We start from the raw sequence: 13,626 nt of genomic DNA, 5'->3' as shown, positions 1-13,626 counted from the left end.
TAGGAGCAGTAGGTAAATACTAACAATGTAGATATAAACAAACATACAAGTCAAAGAAGAGACATTTCAAACTGGGTCCGTTTTAACACAACCTCTTTAAACAGGGTCAAATGAGGATGTGTGAGGACCCTGCTTTACTCTGGTGTCTGACAACATGCAGGAGGAAATGATCATGCGAGGTGTCGGGCGCTAGGGGGCGGTGTCGCCTCCACCCCAAAACTCTGTGAGGACTCTCTTGAAAGCGGAAGTCGTTTGTCTTTGGTCAAAGCAACATGGTGTCACCCTGTAGACAATGTGAATGTAAACAGACGCACTCACCTCTTAATCGATAATTACTGATATATCAGCTGTAACACACCGGTGAGCGTCGCCGCGGCTCCATGGCTCTCAGACTGTGGGCTCGGCTCCTCAGGGGCTCGGCCGTCCTCTCCTCGCGGGGCGTCGGCTCTGCTCGACAGGAAAGTGCGTCATGGCTCCTGACAGCGGGTCAGTACCAGGCCGGTTTCTGAAGCTCACTCATTTCTATTTTTTTTTAAACAAGGAAACGTGTTGTGTCGATAGTGAAGCATGGTATGACTCTAAAATGTGGAAAAGTGCCCTTCAGCTGAGCAGCAGATTAAAGAGAGGACAGAGAGGCCACGCTGCTGTACGTCTGTGTCCGCTGACAGAACAAATCACACGTAATGACAAAGTATGAGGGAAAGAAGTTGTATTTTTCTATTTGGAATTACACATTTACACCTGTGACTCTGTGTGTGTAAACTGCTGGATCAGCCTCTCAAACACAAGTAATTTATCTTTATAAAATTCATCATTTTCTTTCCTTTTTACAAGAACATATTCAGATTTACTCAAACTTTCCTTTACTTGGATGTTTGAGATGTGGAGACATTATTTTTTACAATAATCCAGGTCACTCACACTGAGAATGGAGGAGGGGACATCTTGTATCCAGAAGTTAACCAGGTGATAATGAACAATGTGTAAAAAATCATATATTATATATATTTTTTAATGAGGGCGAAGGAGTAGATGTTTATGTCTTAAAACACTTCCTGAGGGGGTCCCCTACACTACACCAGTGCATCTGTTTGAGCTAGGGTTACTTGTTTTCATTAGTGTTTTTTGTTTGTTTTTACCTAGGTGTTTATTTGTTCACTTAATCAAATAATAGTTTTGCTATGAATTAAATATTAAAAGTAGTCAAAACTGACCATCAAAGTTTTGCAGAGTCTAGAAACATGTCTTCAAATTGCTTGTGTTGTTCAACCAACAGGACGAACCTCAATGGTATTAAATTCTTACGTCATTTACTGTGGTATAAAATAAGCAAAAAACTACAACCAGGGAATGTTTGACCCATTCGCCTTGATAAATGACTTTATTGGGTAAACACCTTTTCAAATTATTAATAATTTTCTGTCAATTGACAAACAAAACAAACAAAATTTAGTTTACATTCAGTGTTTCTTGTTGCTATGTTTACTTGCTGGCAGTCTTGTTCTTCACATGGAGCACCACAGGGTTTGTTGGTGTGTTATCACCACTAACTCTTCATCAGCAGAATATATATATTTATATATTTTTTTTTAATTCATTTTCTTTTAAATTTTATTACTTTTCATAACTCCACAATACAAAAACCCAACAGTCTCCAAACAACTTTAAACAGAGGAGAAAAGAAAATCAAGCAACAAATACATCAACTCCAAACAAACAAACAAACAAAAAGAAAGATAGAAGAATCAAAGTCTTTGTAGAATAAACATTAAAATAGTGTCCATGTGTTCACTTCTGTTGCTCCTTCACCACATCCATCCCTCCACATTCATAACTGCCACCCTGTGTATAAATGATAACATGTTGAAATGGACAGTACCCAAAAAATTTAAATCTGTCTTCACTCAGTCTCTTGTAATGAGAGAAATCACAGAGTCATTCCCCATTTATTATATTGTTCTACCTCGTTTGTCAGGCCGTGTGATATTCTTCCAAAACCCACTGCTGAGATGACTGGCTTTCTGCAGCTTTCCACTTTCTAATTGTTTATCCGTTTGCTTGTCATGACACTGAACCCAGTTAGCTAAAGGTTTCACCGTATGTTTGATGGATTTATGGCGTCCAAGTGTATTTAGCTCCGGACAGAGTTTATGATCTATCCCTGCTATTTCAGTGATATATTGGTGGATTCTGGTCCAAAAGGCTTGTATCTGTGGGCATGACTGTGCCCTTTTTCTGTAATGTGAAACATTTATAGTAAATGTTGTGTGATTCCCAAAGGACTGCTCTGTCTGCACAAGTGCTCCAGCACTTTGGGAGGAGATGTTTCTGTGATAACTTCTATGATAAACATTTTTGACAAGGACTTTTTAAATGCACAATAATACTGAGTCACTTTAACATCCTAGTAAACACAATGAGTCAGTTACCTTGCAGCGCTGCAGGCAGTGAAGTGATGGATATGTTGAATGTCTTTACAGGAAATGTTGCCTGCTGCAGAGGAGGGAGAAATGGATTTATCTTCACTCCTGCTTGTTTTATTACATCAGAGGCGTTTCTCAACAGACTGATGAAAGGCAATGCAGCAGAGGCAGACGGCAGCTTTTATCGCCTCCCAGCCTCAGTTCCGCCGGACAGCGGTAACCAGACCACCGCCTCAGAGATTTACATCCCTAAACTCATCTGATCATTCTGGCCCAGCCTTTTTTTCTTTCTTTTTTTTTCAAATACTGCAGACGTCACCCTTCCACCAATCTCATGTTCCTGTTTTTACTGCTGTCATATTCACTTTTACTGTCTGTTTATTTTCCATTTTTTTCAGGGGAACAACTGTCTTTGTTACTGAGACATCCAGATCAGCCTGACAACTCAAAAGTATTGAAAGTGGCTATAATAGGCCCTCCAAATGCTGGGAAGTCCACATTATCCAACCAGCTCCTCGGCAGAAAGGTCTCCGTCTTAACTGTGTCTCTTTTAATCCTCCACACTTTCATGTATCTGTCTCGCTGAGGCGGAGCTGCTGCTCACTGTCTTAAGTCGGTGCTCATTTTTTTCAAGGTGTTTGCCGTGTCTAAGAAAGTGCACACTACACGGTCCCGTGCGCTGGGCGTCGTCACAGAGGATGACACACAGATAGTAAGAGCTTTTTCTCACGTCTCTCCTGATGCCTTTTAATACAAGTCCAAAGCCGAATGTTCAAGTCAATGCACATGTTTTGTTTTTATAGATTTTACTGGACACTCCTGGTCTCACCACTCCGTCAAAGGTTAAAAGGTGCCTTTCTGTTTTATATTCAAAGTCTGTAGTCTCCACACAGTCTTATCATACAGTGTGATGGATGAATGAACCCTCTGTTTCCACAGACACCAGCTGGAGAAGTCTTTGCTTGTGGATCCCTTGAACACAGTCAAAGAAGCTGACCTAGGTATTACACGTACTCACCCTGAGTCATTTATTTGTAGAGTTACTCTTTTTGGTGCTTCTGTGTCGTAGACTGAACATTAAGAGTGGACTATAATTGGAACTGTTTCCAGTGGTGGTGGTGGTGGATGTGGCAGACAGATGGATGAGCAGCAGGCTTGACTTTGAGGTGCTCAAGTGCCTCGCCCAGCACCCAGACATCCCAGCTGTCCTGGTCCTCAATAAGGTATTCTCTATCAGATGTTGTAATAAAACTGAATTTAATGGATAAGCCTCAATGTTCAATATTTTGTGATTTGATAATGTGAAAATACCGGGGGCTGTGCCATGTGAAAAGCCACTGCAGCGAGTCTCAGCTAGCTTCAAGACGTTTCACTTCTCCACCCGTATGAATTGGTCTCATAATGTCTCTTCACATTCAACCCTTTCATCACAGTCACAGCCTCTTGGCTAATGACACAAACGCATCAGTTTTGGCTCTCAGTGAAAAAAATATTGACCTGCCCACCGCTCCTGAAAGTGGCGCCCCTCGCATGTCGACCTCACGCTTCTTTGCTGTGGCCATGACTGTTACCAAGCGGCAAATATGTGTTGTCTATTTATGAAAACATTAGTTCCACCTGCATTTGTAGACATGTCTGTGAATTGTAGGACAGCTGCCTTTGTGAGATGAACAGGAAAAACTGTGACAGGCCACAAGCAAAGAAGCTGCGGTCCATTTAAAATTGGACTTGACCGACTTTGGACATGCTTGTATTAGTTCATCTGCCAATACTGTCTGACATATATCGACCATAGACTGTAAATAAAGATGGACGCAGCCTCTGTGACGTCACCCTCAGGTTTCTGAAGAGCAGTTCTGAAGCTCAGAGTGAGCTGCTCCACCGTCGCCATCTTGGCAGTGTCTGACTCCGCCCCTAACTCCCAGCTATTCCGAAAATGGTCAAAGAAGAGGGGCTTGTGGAGCTGAGACTTCAGTGCATGTCAGTTTGTGTCAAGCATACGCTCGCCCACCTGTCACTCAAAGAGGCCACGCCCTCAATTATGCAGAAATTCTTAACAAGGCTTTAAAGTCTTACAGTTAAACATTTGCCATGAAAGAGGAAATTAGCTCTAGAGGCCAAAAGTGTTTTTGTACCAGGGTGTAAACATGTTTGTTTCTGCTGTAAAGTTGGACATTTTAACATGGGAGTCTATGGGGACTGACTCACTGTTGGAGCCAGACTCTAGTGGTCATTAGAGGAACTGCAGCTTCTGGTTCTTCAGTGTTGATGCTTCATGTTTCAGCCTCAGAGGCTGACGTCAAGAGTAAAGGGGGCGGAGCCTTTGCTGTCAGGACTCCATGACTCTGGAACAACCTCCCCGATGATTTTTTTTTTTAATCTGGATTAATTTGCTTGCATTTGTTTGTTGTTATTTTATCCTCGTAAAGCACTTTGTAATCTCTGATTTTGAGTCCTCTATAAATAAACATTATTATTATTATTATTATTATTATTATAATGAGACACAGGATTAAAACATACAGTATGAGGCTTTGAACCCTCTGGAAATACTTTGTTACTTTCAGTCTTTTGCAGGGAAGAGAAAATCTTGGGCTATCACCAGACTTTCTTTGAACATATTCTCCTGCACCGAGCCGTCTCAGAGCTCTTCACTAATGCTCCGCTCTCTTTAAGGTGGACCTGGTGAAGGCGAAGGACAAGCTGCTGGATATCACTGCAGGGCTGACATGTGGAATGGTGAATGGACGCAGGATAAGGGTCAGGCCAGTGATCAAGCCTCCGTGGGCCAAAAAGAGGTCAGAGGGGGATTCGGAGCTCTCACCTGACGAGCACATCGCAGAGCCTGAGGGCAGCGCTGAGACGAACTCTGTGCTGAACAAAGAGCAGCTGAAGACACTGAAGAGCCAGGAGGGCTGGCCTCACTTCAAAGATGTCTTCATGCTGTCCTCTGTGGACAGTCAGGACGTGGAGACGCTGAAGGTACACATGCGATTATTGTCATAGCAAGAAAAACTGTAAACGTGCAAATATGTTCAAAAGTTCTGTGATTATACCTTTAAAGAAATGCTCCCTTTCTGAAAACTAATGAAACTAGAACAGAAACTGAATGCTCAACTAAAGAGTAGAACCAAATTAACACTGACCTGAAATTAAATTTGTAATCAGCTGTTTAACCTCTGCGCACAGTTAAAAGACAAGACCTTTGTAGGTGTTGGCTATGTTTTTAAGTATGTTGTTAGTTTCACCAGCAGACGCATTAGCTTTAGTTCAGTGTTAGTTTATTCTTTATATCTCATTTTTATTTTTCTATAAGTTTGTTTTGTTTTAGTTTGATAAATGCTAATAACCATGCTTTATCTCACTCTTTTAGAGCTACTTCATGGCTGCCGCTAAGCCCGCACCGTGGCAGTACCACAGTGAGGTCCTGACCGATCAGAGTCCAGAGGAAGTCTGCACCAATATCATCAGAGAGAAGCTTCTGGAGTATCTGCCCCAGGAAGTGCCTTACTCAATGACACAGGTGACTAATGAACCGATTCTGCGGGGACACTCTATGTCACATGTGATGATAAGCTGACAGCGAAGTGACAACAGCTATTACATCTCACCGCACTGAGTCTGTGGCCTATTTAAAGCCCCTCATACTCACTTTCACTCCACGTGCTGACATGTTGCAGTTATTGGACCCGACCTCCACCTGCCTCACTTCTACATGAACCTTAGAGGCCATTCTGTCCACGTCATTTCCCTTTTGAAGCTTTAATTTCATTGTTGTTATTGTTACTTATCATGCTGGTGTGTATTTACTGTGTATTCCTGCTCCCACAGGTACGGAGTCAGACTGGTTTGTAGATTTTATTATTCCTCGGCGCTGGCGACAGTCTGAGCCGGAGGCGTATTGCTTTGTTTTTTTTGGGTTGCTCGCTGTCCGTCTCGTTCTCGTGGACACGATATCTCAGTAACGCCTCGACGGATCTTCTTCAAATTTGGTAGAAACAATCACTAGGATTCAAGGACAAACTGATTAGATTTTGGTGGTCAAAGGTCAAAGGTCAAGGTTGCGGTGACTTCACAAAACAGAGTTCACGCAATTATGACAAAATTTCACACAAATGGTTGATATTTTCTATGACTCTGGATAAACAAGGATGTGACCTGAAACTAGTCTGAGTGGAGGAGGAAACGACCACGAGGAAGTGATTGTAGTAGGTTATCATATGGGGCATGAGTGTTCTCTGACAAATAAAAACACATGAATCCAAAAGCAAATATTTGACAAAAAATATTCAGCAAGCAAAAAATTCTGGGATACGCAGCAATGGCCACAGCTCTAATTCGGCAGGTGGCGTTTCCTGTTTCACTGTCCACATCTTTTCACTTTAATTCTCACTGTATTGGCTTTTTGAGGAATCTGTAGATTAACATTTACATGTCTTTGTTTTCAGTCTGTTGAACTGTGGCAGGATGGAGAAAACGGTGAGCTCGATATTTCAGTGAAACTTCACGCCACGAAAGAAACTCACATGGTAAGTGTTCTCTGCAGGTTTCTGTTTCTGTTTGTAGTGGATATCAATTTTGACTCATCTGTAAACATACTGTATATTCAGCTGGTTATTTAAAGCTCTCATACAGTCTAAAGGTCTCTGTCCATGTGTAGTGTGATTATAGATCAGGTCTAGCTTCTATATTAATACTGTGAAAGTATCAAAACCTCAGTCCACAGAGAAATGCACACAGCCTGTATTCAGAAACTGAGCCTTAAAACCAGCCGTCAGGACTTCTAGAACTTTGTGATGTCACAACAAAGCAGTCACCGCTCTCAGCCACGCCCTCAGCCAATCAGAAGAGAGACTCGGAGCCTCCTCTCTTCTGATTGGCTCACTGACCTGTTGTTACTAGAGCTCCAGGGAGAAGCCTGAGAGAGGAGATGTGAAACTACACTGAGATGATTTTTGGTTTTAAAACCACAAATATATCTTCTGATGGATCAACACTTCAAATAAAACAAGAGGAAGAGGAAAATATGTAGCTTTAAAGTAGATAGGTTTTGTATACACTTTTATTATATTTTTCACGCCTACAGGACCTCATATATTTTTGTGTTTTATGAGACTTTGCTGCTGTAACACTGCACTCTCACTCTGGGGTCGATGACATTCTCTCTCCGTCCATCTAATACTGTCATATTGGAAAAGTGACAGAATGACAGGATGTCAGTGTGTTGACTTGAAAGTGCCTGTGTGTTCACTCGTTTGCCCACATCCAAAACTGTTTTAAAAAAGTTAAAGTGGATGGATTCAGATTTTTATCACATTTGGCCAATGCAAATGTCAAACATCAAATCCTGCGAAAAAACCCCACAGAGCCTGTTTATTGTCACAATCTGGACGCCCGAATGAATGTTTTCTCCTGTGCCGCAGTTCTTTTTCACAGTGATCAGATGTACTGTGAATGCAGCACAGACAGACTAACTTAGAAAATAGTACCATTTGAAATATCACTGTTAAACTAATTCAGGAGGCTGAGTCAGTGGCAGGCACATGACTGGAGGAAGTGAAGTGACATCTGAAGCTTCTCTTATGGCTCCTGATATTTATCTGTTGTTCCCTCAGAACTTGAGATTCCTTTTTTTCCTTGTGTTTTTAACTTGTAAATATTTGAGCAGCTCTTCCAAACCATACATATTTGATGAAAAAGAATATTTGAGGCTACATCTGTGCCACAGAAATGTTTCGAGGCCACTGACCTCCGAGGAGAGTGACTCAGACCAACACGATTCTTCAGCTTCTACATCCAGCAAATGAAGAACTACCGAAATGTTGACTTGAACGACCGACCAAAGAAATCATCTCATCTATTTTATGAATAGTTCCTGCTACAAAGCCACGTTGTTCAGTTCTCTTTAACTAAATCAAATTGACATTTTTCTTTGTGGAAAACAAGCGTCACACACGACCTTGACAGGAAGTAGAAATACATTGGCTGAACTGTAGAGTTTCAAGGTTCAAATGAATCATCAGAATAAGAAATTACGTGATGGACTAAACACCTCTGTTCAAAATGTTTGAATGCAGTTTGGATGAATACAGTTAAATAATATTTCACACAGGGAGGAATTTCATCATCTTAAAGTTGACTTTACAAAACATAATAAGCTGTATCTTTATGCTTTATCTCCCAATATCACAGTACTGTTTTCCACAGGGATATTTTAAATTAATTTAAACCTGCTACATAAAACCTATGGCCCCGTCTATTCACTGGATTCTGATGTCTGTGGTTGCATTTCTTGTGCGTGTAGAAGATGGTGATCGGCGCGGCCGGCCAGATGGTAGCACGGATCGCCCGAGAGGCCGGCGAGGACCTGAGTCACATCTACCTGAGGGATGTGAAGCTGAAGCTCTCAGTCAAGCTGAGGAAGTGAAGAGGAAGGAAAGACTTCAATAGCGAAACCCTGAGGAGACGAAGAGGTGGAGACGGATCCTGCTGGATTTATCTGCAAAGGGCAGAACTGGAGGATAAGATCTGATCATGAGTCTGAGGAGGTGACATATACTGTATCCACAGACTCGGAGCTCCCACTGAGCTTGTACCTCTTTAGAGAAGAAACCGTACTCAAAAGTTTGATGTTTGCATCAGCAGCGACTGTCACGCAGTCCCATGAGACGTAAAAGATTTTCATATAAAGATGGCACCTTTAAGATGTAGTCATTCTTATAGTGGTTGTTGTTGTTGTAGAATAAAATTCTGTTAAATATATATTTTAGATTTTTTTTGGAGGCATTTTATGCCTTTATATGAAAGTAGAGAGACAGGAGAGAGATGACAGGAAATGAGGGAAACAGAAATGGGGGGGGAGGGTGACGTGCAACAAAGGTCACAAACCAGACGTGAACTGGAGACGTCTCTGTCAGACCTTCACCTCCAGGCCACCAGGGCAGCCCAAATCCAGCTAAGAGGAGAAAACATGGTGATTAAAAGCAGCTTACATGAGCTGCAAAATAAAATGTCGTGAATTATAGGCATGTATTCACGCTGATATATTTTAGGTAACAAACATGACACAGACTCTCATCAAATGGATGTTTTGACACAAGTATGACAGCGTGTTTATGGCTGCGCAGGTTTGGCGAGCTGTGAAAAGGGCCGATGGTTTATCTTTGGCTCTCAGAGCTTTTTACTTGGCGGGTGTAGATAAACTGAAGTGGGACCTGCACAGTCATGTTCACTCAGATGTCCCTGATGTACCATCCACCCCTTGTTCCCTGCACTCCCACATCACTTTAGCCTTCTCCGCTGCCTTTGAAGTGTGGCCATCCATCCCTCCGACTATCACTTTTTGTTCCGCTGCTTCTTTCCTTCTCCTCTCTCCTCGTCCCTGCCCCCCTCCCCACCTCCCCCCTCCCCCCTCTTCTTCCCTCTGCTTTTTTGGCTCTTATAAAGCCCAGCTCTGCCCCTGAGGGCTGAATTGTCTCCCTAATGGATGGCAAAATGGAGCACTAACCTGATGCTAAAATGGGTCAGATAATGGTGATTAGATTCATTCCTGCTGCCTGCGAGTTAACTCGACAGTTACTCTATCCGGGGCATCTTGATGAATAACCAGCCAGTGGCCTAAAGCAAGGGCGATGGGAGGGAGGGAGGGGGAGAGAGCGAGGGAGAGGCCTTGAATGTCTCACAGAAGCTGTGTCAACCCCTCAAGCTCTTTCTGCAATGGCTGCTTCCCAGTGATTAGACAAGCCGGTTGCGCAGCAGAGATCACCACTTAGACAAGCCAACTGCTGCTTGAAAATATCACAACTGATGTATGTCAGCCGGCGCATTAAAGCAATCCTTCAAACACAAAGACGTTTGGAGCGCTCACACTCTGCTTCAGATGTGTTTTTACCACAGTAATGAGGCGCTCATTTGTTTGGGAGCCACAAGCTTTTATTTTACACACATCCACAAGTACATGAAAAAAAACAAAAAAAAACACACAGGGTGAAAAGACGAGCTCATGAATAAGACATCAATCGGCCTTCTCCTCCTGTTCATCCTGCTGGTCCAGATGACATTGAGCGAGGGCCATATAACCCTTACCATTACTAAAACTCAGTAATGGTAACGGTTTGACGGCCCTCCTCTGTGAGCAGCGTGAGCAGCCTGCAGTCAGTCAGGCCTGAGAGTGTGCTGAATGAAACCCTGGATAGTACATCATCTATACTGTAGTGTCTCTTTAATAAACTTACAGTATAAGATGATATCCTGTCCGGGGCACAAGACATAACTGTCAGCAGCGTGTTGTTGTAATCTGCGAGATGACGGCTCGTTAGTGATGCACACAGAAGGTCAAGCAGTGGAAATAATGATGTTAAAGATGATATTAAATTAACTTTGTATGTATGTGAATAAAGTGTAAAACAAGAAGCTCAGCCCTCGTCTCTGTCACACACTCACCTTACGGCTCGCCGACACCTTCCCTCCACCACGTGTTTGTATTTTAAGGCTCTGCTACGTGTCCTGGTCAGGGTCACAGTCTCCTGACCGGTCCCCCGGCTCGGCTCCCGCACTTAAAGGCCCCCGGCTCATTAGCATACTGTGATGACATCTGGGCTGGACCTGACAGCACGGGTTGAACTTTTTTCTTATCTGGTGCTAACCTGCCTGCTCTGTCCAGTGATGGGCCACACCCGGATTACACCCACTGACCTTTATTTTTTACAACATTTACTGTGAACTGTTATTAAAAAAGAAAAACAGTGAACAGAAGCAACAAAATATGCACAATTATATACAAATTTTTATTGATATCATTGGAAAAAACTTACTAATTTGACATTTTCAGTTGTTTATTATATTTTTTTTTACTAAAGTACATTCGTAGCAGCAGCTTTACGTCTCTAGAAGAAAATAATCTATCATTTCCTACAAATTCTTTGTGTTCACAGACTTTATTTGTGACTTTTGACCTCTCGGTCAGACATGTTTAATTAACAGAACTCAACAGTAAGATAAAACTTGACTTCTCTATTGTCTATTAAAATAAGCTCAGAGCTTCATCTCATAATGCCGTAATAAACCGAATGTTCACCATCTGTTAAATCTCATAGCCTCCTGGATTTATGCGTGATGGTCTCATGGATCGGAATTTAATACTGCGATATGTCAGCTGATGATATGTTATCTGACTTATTAAATTCTGTGGATTTCTGTTTCATATGCCGAGATAGATTCCAGGATATGGAGAGGTGATATCTATTTTTTATTAGATGTGTCACACACACACACACACACACACACTGCACATCAAATTATGCCTGCGACAGAGCAGCTGTAGTTTGTCTTTAATCCCTGACGGTTTGTCTGCATCCCTTAATAACAGGCTGTTTTTGAAGAGAAGAGGCGTCTTCCTGGGGAGTTTCACACTCTGGATTCATTGAATTTAAATCCAAAGAATCGCTGCAAAAGCTTGTTAAGTGGCAGCTGAAGAAGGTCAGCGCCATGTTGTACAGGATATAAACAAGAATACAAAGGTGGAGTGACTTCTCCCAGCAGCACTGATGAATGCACATGCTCCGACACCGAATCATGAGCAGAGACATATGGACAGTGTCGTCCTCGTGTCCTCAGTCACATCCACACTGTTTTCAATGCTATGCATGGCATAGACTTTAACACTTCATATTTTAACAACAACACAATGATTCTATCAGCACGTGCGTCTGTTGTTTATGGATGCTGTATGTAGCTGAGACATGTTCTTTAGGAAGGTCTGGGTACATGGCAGTTGCCATGGTAACACACTCCCTGGTTAGGGCGTGGGAGCCGGTTTCGGGGCGTGAGAGGCCCTCCTGTCGGCGCAGATAAAGGTGGAGGTAGGACTATCTGGGTGGTTTGGTTTCCCTCCAACTCTTTATCTGCAGCAGAAATGCCTCGGCCTCGTCTTCACATTATCCATTTGCGTTCAGAGATAAGTTTTTTCTGGTGGAGACAAAAAGGGAGGAACAAGCCGCTTCTATCGGACGTGATCAGGGGAACTTGTTGGGGTTTGATTAAACTGTTTGCAGTTAGGAGAATCTTAATGACATGACATCATGTAGTGGCCCACATGCTTCAAGCTTTTTCCAGGCTCAACCCCCACCCCCACCCCCCCCCCACCCCCCCACCCACCCAAACCCCACTGGCTCAGAGCAAATACAACATTGTGGAAATAGATTTTATATAAGCAGACTAATTAAGAGTCTGTGTGATCGTCCTCTGAGGCGATGTTTAAAAGAAATGAGTGAGAATTTCATTTTTTCCTCTCCTGTTTGAACTTTTCTTTTTATCCATCTGTCATTAACCGAGAGCAGCTCACACCATCATTTCACAAGTATGAAACATCTGGTCGGGAGTAATTTGAGCCACATCATTTATTTTTATTAGGAGGAGGATTGTGTCCTCTGGGGGGGGGGGGGCACAAACATGGCTGCACATGCGTTTGGTTTAACTGGCACAACAGCCACTGCTACTGAGTTGTGTACGACTTTTTCCAGGATGTTGTTAATGACTCTGGGACATGAGCGGTGTGGCAGCTGAATGCTTTGCACTAATTTCACACTTATTTCTAATCTATGGGGAAAAAAAAGTGCTTTAAATTGTGTCAAACCACAGCGTGTGTTTATGAAAGATGAGCAGTGGTGGAATGCAACTAAGTACATTTACTTAACATTTACTTTTATTTAACATTTACTGACGTCCTGTACTTATCTGCAGTTTTGAGGTACTTGTACTTTACCTTTTATGCTACTTTATAATTCTACTACACAATATTCCAGTGGGAAATATTGTTCTTATTACCCCATCACAGGAAACCAACAACTATGATTACCAGCTACTTTTCAAATAAATTTTTACATTATATAAACACATATATACAGAAAAAGTTAAAAACAATGATTACAGATTTGTCTTGTAGCAGTCGGTTGTTTCTTCTTCTTAATCATCTCGTGACCCCTCAGATTTAACTTGTGACCTTCAAATTCAAAAATAGTTCAAACATAAACTGGATCATGTCTCCATTTAGACGCTTTAATGCATTTGGAGCTCGATGAACCAATAAACCAATAAGATTTGTTCTTCAATGTTACGAGCCGAGGCACAAAATATAGAAGAGACTGACACTGGACAAAATATCCTATTGATGAAAGTCAAATGAAAATGAAATGTAAAATTAAAG

The 13,626-nt window shown here is 42.2% G+C and overlaps 1 protein-coding gene across 1 annotated transcript; it reads left to right on the top strand.

The window, feature by feature from the left end:
• The first annotated feature begins 246 nt into the window (after positions 1–246).
• On the top strand, positions 247–9,185 carry eral1 (Era-like 12S mitochondrial rRNA chaperone 1). Its single transcript, XM_056398107.1, has 11 exons — positions 247–486; positions 2,481–2,639; positions 2,822–2,949; positions 3,058–3,135; positions 3,227–3,273; positions 3,363–3,424; positions 3,534–3,646; positions 5,100–5,405; positions 5,797–5,946; positions 6,872–6,952; positions 8,728–9,185. The coding sequence occupies exons 1-11, from the start codon at positions 381–383 to the stop codon at positions 8,848–8,850; spliced, it is 1,353 nt and encodes a 450-aa protein (XP_056254082.1). The 5' UTR covers positions 247–380; the 3' UTR covers positions 8,851–9,185.
• Positions 9,186–13,626: the final 4,441 nt, after the last annotated feature.

This window comes from Seriola aureovittata, chromosome 15 (assembly GCF_021018895.1).
Source record: "Seriola aureovittata isolate HTS-2021-v1 ecotype China chromosome 15, ASM2101889v1, whole genome shotgun sequence".
Taxonomy (NCBI): Eukaryota; Metazoa; Chordata; class Actinopteri; order Carangiformes; family Carangidae; genus Seriola; species Seriola aureovittata.
The sequence above is the reverse complement of the archived record's forward strand: the minus strand, read 5'-3'. Positions and strand labels throughout refer to the sequence as shown.

Bases quoted from the DNA above. Each gene is read 5' to 3' on its own strand.
- eral1 (XM_056398107.1), top strand. From the start codon at position 381: ATGGCTCTCAGACTGTGGGCTCGGCTCCTCAGGGGCTCGGCCGTCCTC. The intron at 2,950-3,057 runs GTCTCCGTCTTA...ATTTTTTTCAAG, and splicing joins ACCAGCTCCTCGGCAGAAAG to GTGTTTGCCGTGTCTAAGAA. The intron at 6,953-8,727 runs GTAAGTGTTCTC...TTGTGCGTGTAG, and splicing joins CCACGAAAGAAACTCACATG to AAGATGGTGATCGGCGCGGC.